General features: G+C 47.8%; 1 protein-coding gene across 1 annotated transcript in view; it reads right to left on the bottom strand.

Annotated features, from left to right (window-relative positions):
• The window catches only part of PTH1R (parathyroid hormone 1 receptor), a 121849-nt gene that overhangs the window by 14292 nt on the left and 90269 nt on the right, over window positions 1-17288 (bottom strand). Inside the window, exons 5-9 of the mRNA XM_005442331.3 lie at window positions 15405-15499; window positions 12070-12256; window positions 9000-9153; window positions 3122-3182; window positions 1241-1307 (exon numbers count right to left, since the gene is read on the bottom strand). Of these exons, the coding sequence (XP_005442388.1) occupies window positions 1241-1307; window positions 3122-3182; window positions 9000-9153; window positions 12070-12256; window positions 15405-15499 (564 nt within the window). The remainder of the gene's footprint in view (window positions 1-1240; window positions 1308-3121; window positions 3183-8999; window positions 9154-12069; window positions 12257-15404; window positions 15500-17288) is intronic.

The following is a 17288-nucleotide window of genomic DNA, read 5'->3' on the forward strand; positions in this document are numbered from 1 at the left end:
CAATGGGGTTGCTGGCATTCATCTAGCTGAACTATCTGAACTTTCTTCTCCATCCTACTATTTTGTTTCCAGTGACCATGATGTGGGCTTGGTGAGTCGTTTCTTCCAAGTCACAGAAGTAATTGCTAGAGCCAGGCAGAGATATTCCACCAAAAAGAAATTCAGATGAAGAAAAAAGCCCCCCAAGTCCAAAGCAGCTCACCTAATTGCCCATATGAGCATATTCACCCCAGAAACTTTCCTGCTGTTTATGTGCAGACGGTCTGATTTTCTTTATGAGTCAGAAGGAAGTATCTAGAGCTTTATGCACACCCCTCTGAAGACTAGAGAGATCTTCCTACTGACTCCACTCAGCTACTTGTGGATGATTGTAATGGGGAACTAGGATGCGTGGGAGTGGACAAGCTCTTCTGCATGCATCTCTCACCTAACCATCAGAAGATGGACTAATGAAGAACCACAGAGAAAGACAGAGGAAGGAAAGAGGGTAATTACTGAAAGCTGTGAAAGCAGGTTCTCCAGCTAATTAGGACCCTGCTCAAACAAACGCATAACTACCCACCAAATTCCACTTGTACAGATAATCACATCTTACAATGAGCTCTCTAGCTTGTGAGCTTAGTCCTGTGTCTGGATAATGTCACTTACATCCCTTCTGTCCCGTCTGGCTCCTGGGTGGGGGCTGAAGTAATCCTCCATCAGTGTTTAACATCATGTCTGATTGTAGCTGGGATGGTTTAACTTTTTTCCCCACCTTTGAGGTATCCCAAGCTTTTATCAGTTCAGAAGGCTGGGTCTGAAACAATCTGATGGCATTGAAGCGTGCCTTGGGAAAAGATTCGGTCCAGCTATGGAACCTAAATTCCGGTTCTTCCCACTGGAGATGCCTGGTGAGAAGGTGTTATGACCCCTGAGGGTTTCCAGTATTGCATGGGTTGGGAATATTTGGGCTTGAATGTTTGTTTCATTAATGATTTTAGGGTCTTACCCCTGTTTCATTTTTCTCTTCTAAGCAAAACCTGATGTTGCTCATAAACCCTTCTGCTGTATACAGCTACTGAACTTACAGGCAGGTCAAATATAAGGGCCTTAAACTGGACATATATAGACTCCACACTATCAAGGCAGGAGCTGCTTTCACAGGGTGATTAGTGCAGGGAAACCTGGCTCAACTCATCCCGCCGAGCCTGCAGCGACCAAAGGCGCTGCCTCCCACCTCTTGCAGCCAGCCAGTACTCACCACGATAGCTGCCAGGATGGGCACCTGAATAATCCATTTTAAATTGCCAGCACTCAAGTCCCAACACCTGAGAAGAGATTGACATCCCATCAGGAAATCCTTGGTTACAAAAAGCAATAGGCTGAAACGTCCCATTGGCTAAATCCAGCCTGGAACAGTGGGATCCTCCCAGGCCTGTTGCAGTGGAAGGACCCAGCTCCAACCCTGCCTCCGGTCAGCATGGCTTTGAAATAGCCCTTCTCCTGCTCTTACACTATTCAAACCAGAAACCACTACTAAATGCATGTAAAGTTATGTTCTCCAGATGGTGGAACAGCTCTTTCCACAGCTCTTGTCCCCTCTGGGCAGGAACCCACCCTTTTCCAATTCTTCTTCACCTCCCTACCAGAAAAAAACTATGTTAAGAGCAATCCAGCGTTTGTGAAAATCAGAGAGGCTGAAATGGCTTAATATTACCCCTTGGAAAAAGCCCGCCCGACTTTGCATGGGCACAGGTCCCGTCTGAAGACACGGTGACGGGGACAATGCTGTCATTGCACATTCCGTTCCTGTGCTTCCTGCAGCCCAGCTTGTGCAGGGAGACCCAGCCATACCCCACAGAATTCTTTGTCTCCTTTTCATCATCAGCCTTTGTCCAAGTGAGGACTGGAAGGGCAAACAGTTGGTGGCATGGACGTTGGGCTATGGTCCTCCATCTGCCAAGAAGGGGCTGAACACTATTTCTTCCCAGGTGTTTCCAGAAGCCATTGAATAAGGTCACTCAGTGTTAATTACTCTGTTCGAATTCTCTCCAACCCCGGGGAGAGGAGTGCCACAGGGTTTTCTTTATCTGGCCCAGACAGCCCCCACATGGCAGCTGCAGTTTTCATTTCACTGGCCAAATGCTGCCCAGGCAGCTATTCAAGGAAAGCGAGAGGCAGGGGCAGAGAAACCAGCGGTGCTGACGGAGAGGCTCTGCGAGGACGAACCCGTGCCAATGCCAATGCGTCACACCAGTAGCTGTGCTGCTCCATCCTTCCAAGCCTGGAGCCGAAATCCCATTTGGAAAGCAGTGTTCTCCGAGGCAACGTAACTTGAAAAGTTGCCTGGGGACCCCACACTTTAGTGTTCAAATGAAACCCACTGTGTGTTATGGGGGAAACATGTGATTTGGGGCGGGTTGAAGACTGGATGCTATGGATCCTTCATTCAGCATACTGTAAGGGTATGAGGCCATGAGGGTGCATGTGTAGGACCAAAGAAGCAGCTGATCCACATCTTATTTCTGACAGTAGCCAGAAGCTGATATTTAAGGTAGAACAGGTAATAAGCAGGTAGTAATTCTTTCCTAGGATATTCCAATAATTTGCTGCTCGGGATGGCTTTCTGAGCCAGAGCATTACCGAGTATCTAATACTTCTAGCAGGATTTAACTTCCATGAATTTATACAAAAGCTTTTCAAACTGAAGCACACGCTGGCATCCACGTCTCCTGCGGGGAGGAGCTGCAGCCTCATCACCTGGTCAGTGCCAAACCACATTCTTTCACTGTGCTGAACCTGCTGCCTCCCAACTCCATTCCCATTATTTCAGGATTTTAAAAATCCGTGTCCTGTCCCTGCCTAGCTGTGAGGCAGTGTCCTTTAGCCCCAGGGATAAGAGCTGCAGGTGTTCACATTGATAGAATTCTGTAAAATGAAAGGAAATCTAGGAATGTTGCATTCACCTTACGCTTCCCTGCCACACACCCCCCTAGAAGATGGCTAACTTCATACCAGAAATCACTTCTGGCTTTGCCTGGTTCCTTTTTTCCTTTCGGTTCACCCACAAAGTCACCATTGCTAAAAGCCCCACTAAAGCATCACATGTAAAAAGGAGAAAAGAAAATGCAATGTGACTTACTCTGTGTCGGCGAGAGTGGCTCTCACACTGGCCCACGCTGTAACAAATATAGCAGGGAGTCCTGCAAAAAAACACAGGTCCGATGGGGTGAGCAGGGGGACTAGCGGGCTGCATTACCATGGGCCCAGGTGGAGTGGGCTAGAGGAAGGTGGAAGAAGCAGCTTTTAAATATTCAAGCATAATTTAGACTAGGAAAGCCTGATCTTGGTCTCACATCTCTTCTGTAGTCCAAATGGTAAACCAAACAGTGGCTGGGAGCATTTTCTGAAAGACAAATGTCCTGGTCTGGACACATCCACCCTACTCAGCCCTCCTGGCTTCCAGAAGGGAGCAGCTCGCTTCCCCAAGTTGCTGGCCAGGAGTGGTCCAGGCTTAAGCCACCTCCTGATTCACGGCTGGGAGGTACCAGTCTGGTCTGGGCCTGAGATGGGTCATGGGTTTGACAGGATAAATCTTCAGGTCCCGCCTGCCCTCTGGCACTGCTTTGCAGATAGAGAGCCGTAGTGCTTGAACCTGGGATTGGGATCTGCTTTAGCCAGCTCATTCACTTGAAGCAGAGAAGGGGTTAATGCAGCACACCTTTCCCAAGATATTCGTTCCCTTCCCCTGATGTCCAGAAAAGGTGGATCGGGAATCAGATCATTTCTCCCAGTATCGGCCTGGATGGATTAGAAGCTCTGTTACGTGTGAGAGGCTTGCATCGTGGGCAGATAAATGCTAGAATTTAGGGTAATGCGTACAAAATACTCTAACCAAAGGTTCATTCCCAAATGAACCACCCTTATTTCAGCACAGCTACACTGGGCATCACCTTTTCCTTGTGAAAAGTAAAAGAATCATCAATATCCAAATGCAATATTCTATTTATTTTTTTAGGGTCCAGTTCTGCTTTATTTGTACAACTGAGTCCCCTACTGGCTTCCCTTAAAAGGCAGGATCAAATCCACAGTAGCTTCCACAAATTCCAGAATAATAGCCCCTTTCAGGTGAAAAAAAAAATTAAAAATAAATAAAGGCGACATTTATCACCGATGACTGTAAATATGCTGTTCACAGTCAAAGCTCATTGGGGCTCGGCATGCATAAGCACACGCTTAACTTTCAGCATGCACTTAAGTCTCATTAGGGTGCTTAAAGGCTTTCCTGACCACGGACGCTTTCCTGAGCTGGGGTGTGGAGCGGGGACGCCTGTCTCATACATACATGGACAACGGGGCCGTTATCTTGGTTGGAACCTTTAAATGCCATGGTAATATAAGAAAGCATAAATAATTAAACACAGAGCCTCACTCAGGACCAGCACTGGCTACAAAGATACATTTATAAGGAACGTGCCCTGCTTTACAGTCCCCTGCGATGGCTGGCATTGGAAAGAAAATACTTAACCTATTGCACTGGGAACCCATGAGCGTGTGGAAGCTGAGGGCTTGGGGAAGGCGGTGATTTATTGCAACAAGCCCTGTCTATTTCCTCCTCACTGTTAATCACCTATCTATGAAAACCATGTGCACGCTCCGGGCTACTGGCTGAGCTATCCAAGGCTTAAATGCATACGGCTTTGCTGATCCCGTTGATGACATTCCAGTTTATATCAACTGAGAAACTGGCCGTGTTGAGAGGCTGACATGCCTGCTGCCTGCCTGCGAGATGATGGATGTTCACTCGCTATTGTGAAGCTCTGAGTTTGGAAGACGGATTGTGTCAGAGATTTGGATGTTTGACATGTACTTGCTTCTCTCTTGCCTGCCCTGCACTTCAGGAGAGACACTGTTCCCATTCACACTAATCCTGTGCTGTGTTCAAGGTTCCTAGCAACAATAAAATATAAAGCAGAAAATAATTACACCTAAGAAATACCTATGTGTGGATTTATTGTGCCCTGTGTGCTGCTGCCTCATTCCGTTCAAGCAAGCTTAGGAAAAGGATCCTTGACATCTTCTGCAAAACGCACAAGGTGAGTTCCCGGCACCCATTTTATGGCTACATTTGTCTTTCTGAGTCTCCTACATGGTTATTTTTTTTTGCAGTGTGAACAATCATAAATGTTTTTAAAATTATAAAAACTAGTATGAATCCTCTCCCTCCCTTTCCTCTGCCTCAGTTTTAGATACTCTACGTCAATGTAATGTGGAGCACTTGAACCATCAGGTGATGTCTAGAGCTCAACCTTTTCCTCCCAGTCTAGTAAGCAAGTCTTTCAACGTGAATAGTCAGAAGGCTTAGCCTTGCCTCCAGCATCTTTTACTTTCAGAGGGTGATAACTGACTCTTTGGTGCCTCCACTTGAAAGTCCTGATCTGTGATGCCCCAAGATTAACAATCCCTCCTGCCGAGCACTCACAGCGCCCGGTGATGGGAGAACCATTGGCCCAAAAATCAGGACTGCGGTCCTCAAAGTTGGACATCCAAAGATATCCATGAACAGCAAGACACCCAAGAGGATCCTGAGAGGATCCCAAGACATCCAAGAGGAGCTCCGTGAGCAGGAAGGTCACGTGTGGCTCAACGCATCTGGCCATCCCAGCAGAGAAAGGAAAGTGAGTCTCCACAGAGCTGTGGTGTCCTGTGTGGCTATGAACACAGGCAGATGCAGGCATGGGTGGATGCATGCGTGTCCTCCCCCTTGCACAGATGTACCCCATGTGCACGACCGGTGTGACGCAGGACGAACCCCACCGGGCAGCGATGCTGTGAGCGACTTCTACAGAATCCACATTGTATGCGCTGTGCATTTCCAGTCAATACACACAGTGTGTACAATGCAGGTGCTATAAAGTCAGGTGTCTCCCCATCAGGTGGAAAATGTGCAAACCTCAAGCTGGGCAAAGTGTGGTGGCCACCCCAACCCCTTGCTCTCCTCTGTCGCTTTTCTTGTGCCTGTGTCTTCTAGCAGTTGGAAAGGTGGCTTGCATGCATGGGTCAAAGCTGGGAGTAAAAGAGAAAAAAATGCCAGAAGAAAGCTTTAGGTCTGGAGAAATCTGGTCTCAGTTCCCTGCTATTTGAAAACGTCTCTGAGGAACAATGCATGTGTTTTTTCAGTCCCTCTGTGTCACAGTTTCCTAATATTAAGTGTGGCTGGTAATGCCCTTTTATGCTTCTTGTGCTGTTAGGTGCAAACACTTTCAGGCAAGGATGATTGGTGCTTAGATAAACACGCAGGGCTCACCATCATGGGGCTTTGGAACTGAGCACCTCCAACACTAACACGTTGATCTATTTGTGTTTTCCAGATCTCCCTGCGATCCTCATTTGCACCGCAGCTGAAAGCCGGTGCAGTGCAGCTGGCAGGGAGGGGGGAATTAACATGGTGTGAAGGAAAAATGCCAGTGGAATCAGTTTGGGTTTTCTAGCTATTGGTCATGCTTCTTAGACTTCCTTCATAAAACAGCTGCAGGGAACTTGAAGGCTGCTGGGGAATTTATTGTCGCCCATAATATCATTATTTATTTATTTTTGTTGGGTATTGGCAAGGAACAAGTTCCTTTCTGTCATCAGTGTCTCCCGCACAAGAAGGGCACTGCGGACTTTCAGGGAGCCGTGCTCCCTGGTGCCAGTGAGGATGTGGATTGAAAAGACTCCACAGAAATCTTTGGGGCTGACATCAAAGAGTAACTACACGTTCTGCTTTCTTCAGCAGTCTGGAAATAAGATGTTGTAGGGTGATTTTTGCTCCCTGCCCCCACCTTGGAAATGTCCAGGCAGGATAAATGCACTGCTGTTTATTGTTACACAAGCCAAAAAATATCTAGGTTTTTCAGGCAAACTTGTCTTTTCTGTACCTACATGGAACGTCGTGATTACCCATCACTGATTCCCTGACATTCATTGCTGTGGTATGGGCAGGATCCAGTGCCCACTGCAGGGAACTGGAATTTTTCCACTGACTCCAATGGATTGGGTTGCCCTTTCCAGTGCCCAAAAGCTATCAAAACAATACGTCTGTGCGGGGGGAGGCGTGTGTACATTATCATGCTAATCAAAACAAAGCAAAACCAAATGCAACTGGAGGGATCCTATGTTCTCATTCCAGAGGAATTTAAATTGAGCAGCCTCAAACTTTTGGAAGCACACAGATGATTGGTGTTGTGACAGGTGTGACTTCAGCTTTGTGGTTGCTCTGATAAAATGATTATACTCTGGCAGTGGTTGGAAGAATTAATGAGAGGAACCCATGCCTGTTAGACTGTTTTCCTTTGGCTGCACTACGAGCAGCATCAAGTTGGTTTTTCTTGTTAAACATATGGCATTATTTTTCAGCTGCTTCCCTCTCTTCCAGGATTTGCTCTGAGGACTTGCTTCTTTAAGTCTGCTCTGTTCAGTTTCGTGCCATTTTCTGAGAAGCAAATTTTACGTAGCTTAAAGGTTTGGAAGAGGATGGGGTTTGGGTTTTTTTGAATTTGTTTTTTGTTCATTTGTTTTAAAAAAGAGGTGACATTTGAAGTGCTTTCTGCCTCACAGGAGCTAAGGTAAGAAATGCCTTGTCCCCAAAGTATCTGTCTTTATTTACTTTTTTTCCCCAAACCTACCAGCTGGCTGGGACTAGACTTGGCCTCAGAGATGGATGCCCACCTGCGGACTCGTATTTACACCTCCCATCTTTATCATATGGCAGCACCAGCAGTTTCTGACCTATGTACCGGCTGAGCATGAGGTCAGCAATGAGCTCGTGGTCCCCTTCTCCCCCAGAGCACACCTGGGAAGGAGGAAGGCTGGGCAGAGTCCTCCGGGCTGGGCTGCCCCAGGCTACTGAATCCCTTCCTTCCTCTCACAAAGCAAAAGCCTGCAGCCCTCCACAAACTCAGTTCTGCACTATCTGGCTTGCTCAGAGCTCCACTGTTAGAGACACCGGTTTTCTTCCAGCAGAAATCATGTTCTGGAACAGGAATGGTGTGGTGCACACATTAATCTTGTACTAAAATGCAGTCAGGATGTGGCCAGGTGCATTTTAGACCTGGAAACTGGGAAGTGGTCCTGGACAGTACAGTTCAGAGGTAACCAGAGACACCTCCCAACAAGTTGCTCCTGCTGTAAGCTCCTTTGTAGACCTACACCCCATTAGTCTTTGTTATGTCCTGGAGGATCATCTAATACGTTTCCTGTTCTCCCTTACAGTTCCCACACTTCAGACAACTGCGGGCAGTTGTTTTATTGTCCTCAGCCTACCGTCACCTCGTAACGCCTCACAAGCCAAAGCTAATGCCAGAAGCAAACAGAAAGCACATTCTGGTCTGAAAGGTGTGTGCCCACAGTGCCTTCCACTAATGAGCACCCCCCCTGCACCCACATCCCACCCCTTTCTCCTTACTCCAGGAAAAGATGCCCAAATTAAAAGAAAAGGAAAAAAAAAGAAAAAGAAAAAAGTCCTCCCCACAAATTGCAGGTTTCTACTGGTGTTCCAGCACTCATGAAACCCCAGGAGCTTTTTAAGGCAGCTGAGAGCTGAGGAAGGCTATCAGAGCTGGGGGCTGCTGTTGGGAGCAGATGCTCACAGACCCATGCAACTTGCTGCCCCTCCAGCCCGATGCCTGTTTCTCAGCAGGAGGCACTTGGCAGAGATGGGGGTGACCCAGAGGGTGCACTAAAATCAGGTGTCACATGCACACATCTGCTGCCCTGGAAGGGTGCCAAGGTGTGCTGCCTCTCCAAGCCTGGCCTGATCCTTCTAGAGGTCCTGGAAGTGCTGCAGTGTGAATACCACAATTTAGAAATTACAAAGGCTTCACAAGAGAGTTGACATGTCCTTGCAAGAGTCACTGTGTCTCTGATGCTCACCCCGCCTCTGTCCTCTCTCCTATATTTATCTATACGCGCTATCTGCTTCAAAGACCACCTCCAACAGCCCTCTCACAGGTCAGCCGTAAGGAGCAGCCGTGACTTACCCCAGCCAAATAATGTGAATCCCCAAAGATACTTCTTCTCTGAGAAAAATGCCATGAAGATGAGGCTGTGGAGATAGAGCCCTTCCACCAGAATCCAGTAGTAATTGGTTGCCAGGAAGTAGAGGAAGAAGGTAACTGCTACTTTACAGCCCACCTGCAAGGACCACAGAAAGGCAGGGTTATGTGGGAAGATGGTGTGAAATTCTTGTTCTACATAAAGCCATAATTTACCAAGATGGGCTGGAAAACAAGATGGAGAAAGGAAAAAAGTAAATCAGAAAGCTCAACGCAAAAGCAGAAGAGATCAACAACTGAGAAGAAAGCTTCCCCTCAGCCTGATGTTGTGTCTCCAATAGCAGGTGACTTGGGAGGTGCAGGAGGACAAGGGTACATGTGAAGAGATGCCGACCTGATCCTACTGTCTCCCAATCCCAGTAATGAGGGGCTCACACACTTTCTAGGCGAGCTGTGGGCATCTTTTCCCTGGGTCTCTCGTCCATGTTAGAGGACAAAGGGCTGTGGCCAAATCGCCTCAGTCTGGGTGACCTGGTGCAAGTCACACCCCTTGGAAGTACGACTCCTTCCCCAGCCCATAGAGAGAGGGTACCATGCTGAGGGTGAGTCACCCCATCCTGTCATGGATGTCCAAGACGAGGTCCTCCAGAGCTGCCTGTCTTTCCTCAGTGAGTGTGAAGGTGCCCTGGATGGGTGCTGTAGGCTTTGGTGACTGGTCCTCCAAGAGCAACCACAATCTGGAGGATTTCCCCTGCGATGTCAAGGTGTTTTCTGAACGGACCTGAGCTGCAAAGAGGGACACCTGGCAGAGACTTCCAGGACATGATGATCTCAAATGGGCTTGTAAGCTGACCCCTCGCTTCGTGCTGACCTGCAACCCTTTGCTTGCTGGAGAGGAAAACCCTGAGCGCCACTCCAGGCTGTCCTGCCCACTGACGGAGCAGGGCAAAGCCACCCTTCATCCAGCATTTCTCACCCCCTTAGAGAAAGGCTGCAAAGTAATGATGCCATATAGGGTCAGCTGGTACAAAGGGACACACAAAACCATCTCTTGTCAGTGTGGGAATGCAGGGGCTCTGGGCGGTTCGACCTCACAGGAAGCCGATGGCTACCAAAGACAGCCCATGGCAGCAGCACTCTCCAGGCTCCCCCTTCCTTTAAGAGGAACTGACTTGCAGAAAACATCAATAATAAGTACCTTGTAAATAAAAAGGTAATTTTTTATTCTGGCACAGTTCTTATGCTAATACTTTGTCAATCAAAATGAATATGCACATATTATACACATATATACATACATATACATACATATACATATATATATATATATAATACGGACACAACTATATCCATTTTCTTTCACAGATGAAGTGAGTTAAAATAGAAGGAAAGAAGGAAGGAAAAAGGGGGAAAATCCCCATTCAGGTTTAATAATGATTTTTAGATTTACAAAAAATCACCATCTACCCTCACACAGGGAGCATCAGGCAATAATTGCAAACTCTCACTTCACTTGGAAACAAATACATTAATTGTCGCTTCTTTGCCTTTCAATTTGGAAGAATAGGATATGCCAATAAATTGCTAATATTCCAGGAATGCAATATATTATCCCACTTATTCCTTATAATGAGTCCAGCCCAAGGAGAAATAGAAAACAATGCAGTAAAATGTTTTGGTTTCTTTCCAAAAAGGGAGTGTTCTGAAGTGTGCCGAGTGCTCCGGCCAGAGACTCACCAAATTAATGAAATAAATCAGTGAAATGGGAAGGAAAAACGATAACAAATTGCCATTTGAGGGGACTTGGCTGCACAGTGGGACACGTCATGATTGCTGATTTTATGCAGGAGCGTTGGTGGCCAGGTCCCTGGTAGTAGCACAAGCAGTGAAAGACTTGAAAAGCCAAATGAATACACAGGCAGAAGGTTTGTTGCCACATTATGAGAGACACGCCACTAGGGTGTTTGAGCTAGCTCAGTTTTTTTGTGTGCATTGAAGGCAACCCCTGATCTTACTAAAATTTACCTCCTCTGTCTCCACAGCATCCAACAATTTGGGGGTGACGAGCCGTCGTACCTAGAATCCACCATGGGAAATTTGTGGTGAGAACAAAGACAACAGACAGCTTCAGCAGGTGGGGACGACTTTGAAATCTGAGGATGGTCTTCGTCCCCCCAGGCACATGGACAATGCAGATATTGCCATCTGAGCTTTCTTATGGTGAAAAGAACACGTACTTTTGGAGGCAAGTTCAACCTCTGACCACAGATGGAACCTGAGATGACTAGACTGAATGAAGGTGTCTCCCTTGTAGACAATGGATTTTGTGCAGTTGAGCCCTACCCTTTCTTATAATAGCACATAATCCCTCCATCGTCCCTTCTAAAATGTCTTTTTTTCAGAGATGGGAGTGATAAATCACAACAGAGGCAATGAGCTATGGTTTGCTGCAAAATTACTCTGCAAAAAGTGAGGTGAGATGTCGACTGCCGACCTCCTTCATCTCACACGCTACCTCTGCTCTGGCTCTGGAATCAGGGCACGTTGAACCGTGGCTTTGTTACATCTGGGCTGTCAGTTTGATGGCACAGATGTTACATCACAGTGATGCCTCCATGGATCGCACAGAGAGGAGGTCCAAGTGGAAAATCGGCTTGTTGCACATTGTGGTGGGAGAAGCACGTGCTGTGAAAGGCAGGCGCTGATGTGCCTGGTGCTGGGGTACCCAGGGGAGTTTCCCAGGCCATATGCTTTAGGGACCATCAGGGAAATGTTGAAAATACTAAGTGTAGATGGGAACCAAAACATCACCTTTGGCTTTACCTTTGACTGCCAGAGGGAACAGGTCTTCCTTAGCTATGGGGGTGGGCAGTCCCCCTGGACCAGTAGATTGAGAAGGAGTGGGAAGGGATGGGGAGTGGCTGTGGAGGGTGAGGAAAGGCAAGAAGCTGGTGCCCCTCACTAGGGTGGAAAATCCCCCCAAAATAAGCACAATGGTGAACAGAGAGGACAGAGGCATGATGTCTGGAGAACCGGCTGCTCCGGGAATACTCACAAACTGTGATTTATCTGCTGGAGGTGCTTCAGTGATGGATTTCAAGTCTTCCTCTGAGATCCGTTCCATCTCCTCCAAAGCTGACCCAGAGTACAAGACTGCATCCTTCACGAAGATGCTCACAGCTCTCAGCATGAATGAGACAAACAGGTGCATGTGGATGTAGTTTCTAGTGCAGTGCAAACGTCTGGAGGAGGAGACAGAGAAGGATTGGAGTAGTTTAGCCCATCTGTTGGACAGACTCAGGGTCACCTCTGCTTCTGAAGAGCCCAAGCTCTTCTCATCAGCACTGTGCCACCGTGGGGAAACAGTGCTAGTGCCACTGCTGCCCTGGGCTCGCGGTTCACCCGTGGGTTTGGTAAATGAATTAACACCGACTCCAGGGGTTTGGTTGCAGCACATTGCAGCTGACTTTGCATTAGGAAAATGCTGTGCCTGTACTTGTTTAAAATCCTTTCTTTCTGACTGGGAAGTCTTGCAAAGAAATAGGGATGCATTTTGCCTGTATTGGGCACGGGTAGTGAGCATGCATGCAGTGGGCAGTGAGTCTGCATCAGGAGGGTGGCATGTGTGCAGTGCACGTGCAGCTGGAGGAGGGTATGTGATACGCAGTCCATGCTCTGTGTGTGCAAATCCGGAGTGCAGTGTGCATGCAGTGTGTGTGCAGTACGTGTGTGGTGAGTTTGCCCATGCAGGATACTGTGTACAGTGTGCACGCAGCTGGGGGCAGCGCATTCAGTGTGAAGCACGCATGCAGTGTCTGGATTCTGGTGAATGTCAGGATGAATGCAGTGGGTGTGCAGCGAGCATGCATCCAGTGCACGGTGTACATTCAGGGAACGGACATCTGGCATGCAGTGAGTGGGCAGTGAGGCAACAACAGCTGTGCAGTGCGTGCAGGGCATGCACGTCCCTGTGTGCAGTGTGTGCAACGCGTGCGTGTCCCTGTGTGTAGGGTGTGCATGGCAAGCATGTCCCTGCTGTGCAGTGTGTGCATGTCCCTCTGTGCAGGGTGTGGATGTCCCTGTATGCAGGGTGTGCAGGGTGTGCAGGATGTGCATGTCCCTGTGTGCAGGGTGTGCAGGGTGTGCAGGGTGAGCCTGTCCCAGCTGTGCAGTGCACATGCAATGGGTGTGCATCAGACACACAGTCATTTTCCAAGATGTACAGACAGCAGGCAGGACACATGCACAGTGCTCACTGGTACTGAACTGCGTATCCTCTGTGTGCCCCTCTCACTGTTAAATCCATCCCTCCAACAAATCTGCCCTTCTCAGCATCAAATCTGCAGTTAAAGACTTCACATTTACCTGCACTTGGTGCAGAGGAAATGGACTACAAAAGCTGCAGGACTTGTGGCTGCTAGAAACTTTGCAGAGGTTCTTGTAAATCGCTAATCCTTGTGCCCACTCTAAATTTAGTAGCAACTATAGTAGTAACTATAGCGTGCTGGGCTGTTTTCTCTGTTTGCCGTTAGAGACACTATCCCTTGCTTGGTCATGCTGTGCAGTTTCTGGACTCCACCCCAGCAATGGCAGCAATGACCCCACAAATGCTGATTGTAAAGCGCTTTAAGATCCTTTTGAGGGAAAAGCTGGACAGTAAGAAGTGAACCCATTTCTATGAGGTGTGTATTAGAAACAGTGGTCATGCCTTTGGGGAGAAGAAGAAACTTAAGTGACTTTTTCGGGTCCCCTTCTGCCCTCTATAGCTCTGCTGGCTGGCTAGCCAAGAGCATGGATTTATGGATGGATTTATACTCTCTTAAATCCCCAGCTCCAATAATGGGAATAAAAAACAAAAGCTGTGTTTTTTTCTCCTTTGGAGGATATTGTGACAGTAATACCAGTTGTTTCCTGTTGTATTATGACACAAATTAGGCCGAGTGGAACTGCTAAAGTGTAAATGAAGATGGGCTTTGGTGCCTGCATTTGAAATGTAGTCAGTGAATCTCTGGATTATGCGTTATCGGGAATAAAATCTGGCTTGGTCCCTGCTGCTGCTTTGACCCCTGGGACAAAGATGCTGTAGCACAGCTGCCCACGTAGTCTGGGCTGTTACTGAAGTGCTCTGACTGCATGGATGAAGAGAGAGTCTCTTAAAACCAGGACTGCTCTTGCATACATGGATATTACATATTTTATCAACCTTGCCAGTGTCCAGTGGGAAATGAAACAGGAGGGAAAGGGTTGAGGGGACAGCGGGGTGGTGGCAGGGATGTGTTCTGGGACTATATCATGTGAAGTGCCTCCCGGAGGGGTCTGCAGTCCCCTTTGGCTTGTTTGTGTCATGGATTTGGGCGCTGGGATGCTCTGCTGTCCAAGCAAATGCACCTGACCTTTGCTCACTGCAGAGAGGTCTGAGCGCTTTTAGAGCCAAAGGCCACACATTTTATTCCCAGTGGCATGTGTCAGGGGCTTAGCTCGAGTTTGCACAGTGGGAGCTGCTGAGTCCCTCTGCAGACACCACGTGGCTGTTTGCTGCGTGGAGAATTTCCCTTCACAGCTGTTGTCTGGGCCCTGCCGTTTGCTAGAAGGAGATAGCTGGTCCTGCCAGGCACTGAAGGGAAGCAGACCTGGGGCTCGGGGCTCAGCACCCTGCTCTGTCTGCAGCTCACCAGGTATGGTTCCCAAAGGACAAACTCCGAGCTGTGACCGACAGCTTTCATCCCTCCCATCCCACGGTCTCGGTGACAGCAAGAAGATGCAACAGCCAGGTCTGAGGAGTGGATGGCACAGGTTCAAAGTGCTATTTAGGGGTCTACATCGTTGGCAGGTGTGGTGGAAAGGGAGGGTAGGCAATCAGAGTTAGGAGGGCGAGCAGTCAGGTTTGGATCCCTAGGTACAGCAGCAGCTTGGGCAGGTTGGAGGGGTCAGCTGGGCACTTTTACATGGCTGGAGTCCCCTTGAACTGTTCTATCCTTCATGAATATTTGGGTTTAGAGTGGAATTTCCTTTAAGAAACCTTAGCTGTCTAAATATCACCCATCTAAATCTAAGCCAGTCATCTGAAGGGGTAATAGATAGGGACAGGAAAACCCTAGATAGTCTTCCAAGGGAGACAAACCTCTTCCTGGAGATGCTTTTCTTCCCGTTTGCTGCAATTAGGGTCTGGAAAACTCCACTGCAAGCAAGCGGAAGAAGTTCAAACATCCCACCCCCCACCCCCCACCCCAAAAAGTTTGACCTAAGTGGCACTAACACAGCCCAAAGCACAGATGCAACCTCTTGTGGCTTGCTGAAGAAGCACATGCCACCCCAGTTTTATCCTTCAGGAAAGCCTGAGGCTTTTCCAGTCTAGTGTCAACTCACTTAGGTAGAAACAGAGCCGCCTACCTGAAGTATCCCAGGATAAGGACAGCAACTGTGAGGGATCCCAGAGAGATGGAGTATCCAACAGTATAAATCAAATAGAGGCGATCAAAGACCTCCTGCAGTACAAATGATGGAAAAAATAGCGTCACATTAGAACGCATCCTACTGCATCGTAACACAACCGTGGTAGCAGCACAGAGATTCAGGCTATCATACCTTCTGGGGGTGCACCCTGCTGGGGGTGGGGGGGCTTTGGCAATCACACTTGTTCTCATCTCTCTTACAGAAGAGCAGCTTGGAAAGTGGTATTCATCTTTCCTAATGACTGGAGGGGGGGGAGTTTTGCAGCATTTTTATCCCAAAGGAACCCAAAGCGCTTTACAAACTCTCAGCCAAATCCAGAGATCACTTGGCAGCTTTTGCTTGAACAAAATGCCTACTGACCTGGGATTTTTGCTTGGAACTGTAAAATTTAGCTATAAGGCTATGCCATACCATTGCTGAATGACTGATGTCAAGGCTGGTGGAATGTCAACCCACCACAGAAAACATGGGGAGGATATACTTTGGCTGCGGGATATGAGAAAAAATCACCTGCATTTATCTTTCTTTTTTAAAATCAAAAGTAGCCTATGACTGGTTATCCACTCCAGATACTTTAGCTCGCCAAAGTCCCATTGGGAAAGGTCCTGTCATAGGAGAGCTCATAGCAATTAATTCTGTAGTAGGTTTTAGTTCTCTTAACCATCTGTATTTTAGAGCTGGGCTTAGAAACACCTTTTTGTTCCCCCCCCCATTAAATATTGAGATGTTTTTCTTCATCCAGTGCTGGGGGCATGCAGTTTAGCTCTGAGATTACTGAATGCCTGCCTGGAAAGGGTTAAAATGCCTGCCACCATCCTAGATGGTACTGCCTTTCATCGTCTGAAATCAGAAATAAACCCTGAAGAAATCAACCCATTCAGCATCTTTCTCCTCGCTCCCTCCTCTCCCGTCTCCCGCCTTTCCCTCACCCCACCCGCTGGGTTGCAATAACATTAGTAACGCTGGGCTCTGAATGACAGCTCTGATTTTGATTTGAGGCTAGAAACGCTGTCCTGGAATGCAAAACCTCAGCCCTATTACATCAGAATCCCCAGATATGTGAATGTTTCTTTGCGGTTTCCATTGGCAGAGTGGTGCGCTTGCCAATATTAATCTAGCGTGTGTGTATGTGCGTATTTATATATATCTCCCTATATATCTGTGGAGACAGCAGGCACTAAAAAGCAAATGTGAGCAGATTTGAGACTTTTTTTTTTTTTGTGGGGGGAAGAAATCTCCTTCCTTTCAAAGCCTGGAGCCCTTTTCCCATTACGGAGCTGGAATCCTCTTTGAACTGGAAAACATTTGCCTCCATGGTGAAAATAATAATAATAAAAAAAAATTTAAAAAAAATCCTACTGCAAAAATCCTACTCCACGTTAAGGGTTCTTGGTAACTGGGCAGTTGCGAGGCGTTACTATGCCCAGCTGAACAAAAGCGTCCCTGAGCCCCATTCAGAAATTTAACCGGAAAGATCCACGTTCCCGTCAGACAACGCCACCGTTGTAGCAGCGATGGCCTTGGGAAGAGCCTGACGATTGGCTGGCAGGACGTTTTTGGAGGCTGTGGTTAATTCCTCTGATTAACCACAGGGCCTCTTTTTGAAAGGATGTTGAGTCAGAACTGCCAAGACATACACATGCATGCATGCGTGCACGCTGGTGTGCTGCCTTGCAGACATAGGTGCCACAAATCTTACCAGGGCCACAATGGACAGCCTTCAGGAAAGGTGATTTTTTGGATGGGGTGCTTAGATCCTTGGGGAAAGCCTCAGGAGCAAAAACGTTGAGGTTCTCCAAAAGGCTGCACAGGGCAGCCCTT

This window comes from Falco cherrug, chromosome 4, assembly GCF_023634085.1.
Source record: "Falco cherrug isolate bFalChe1 chromosome 4, bFalChe1.pri, whole genome shotgun sequence".
Lineage (NCBI taxonomy): Eukaryota > Metazoa > Chordata > Aves > Falconiformes > Falconidae > Falco > Falco cherrug.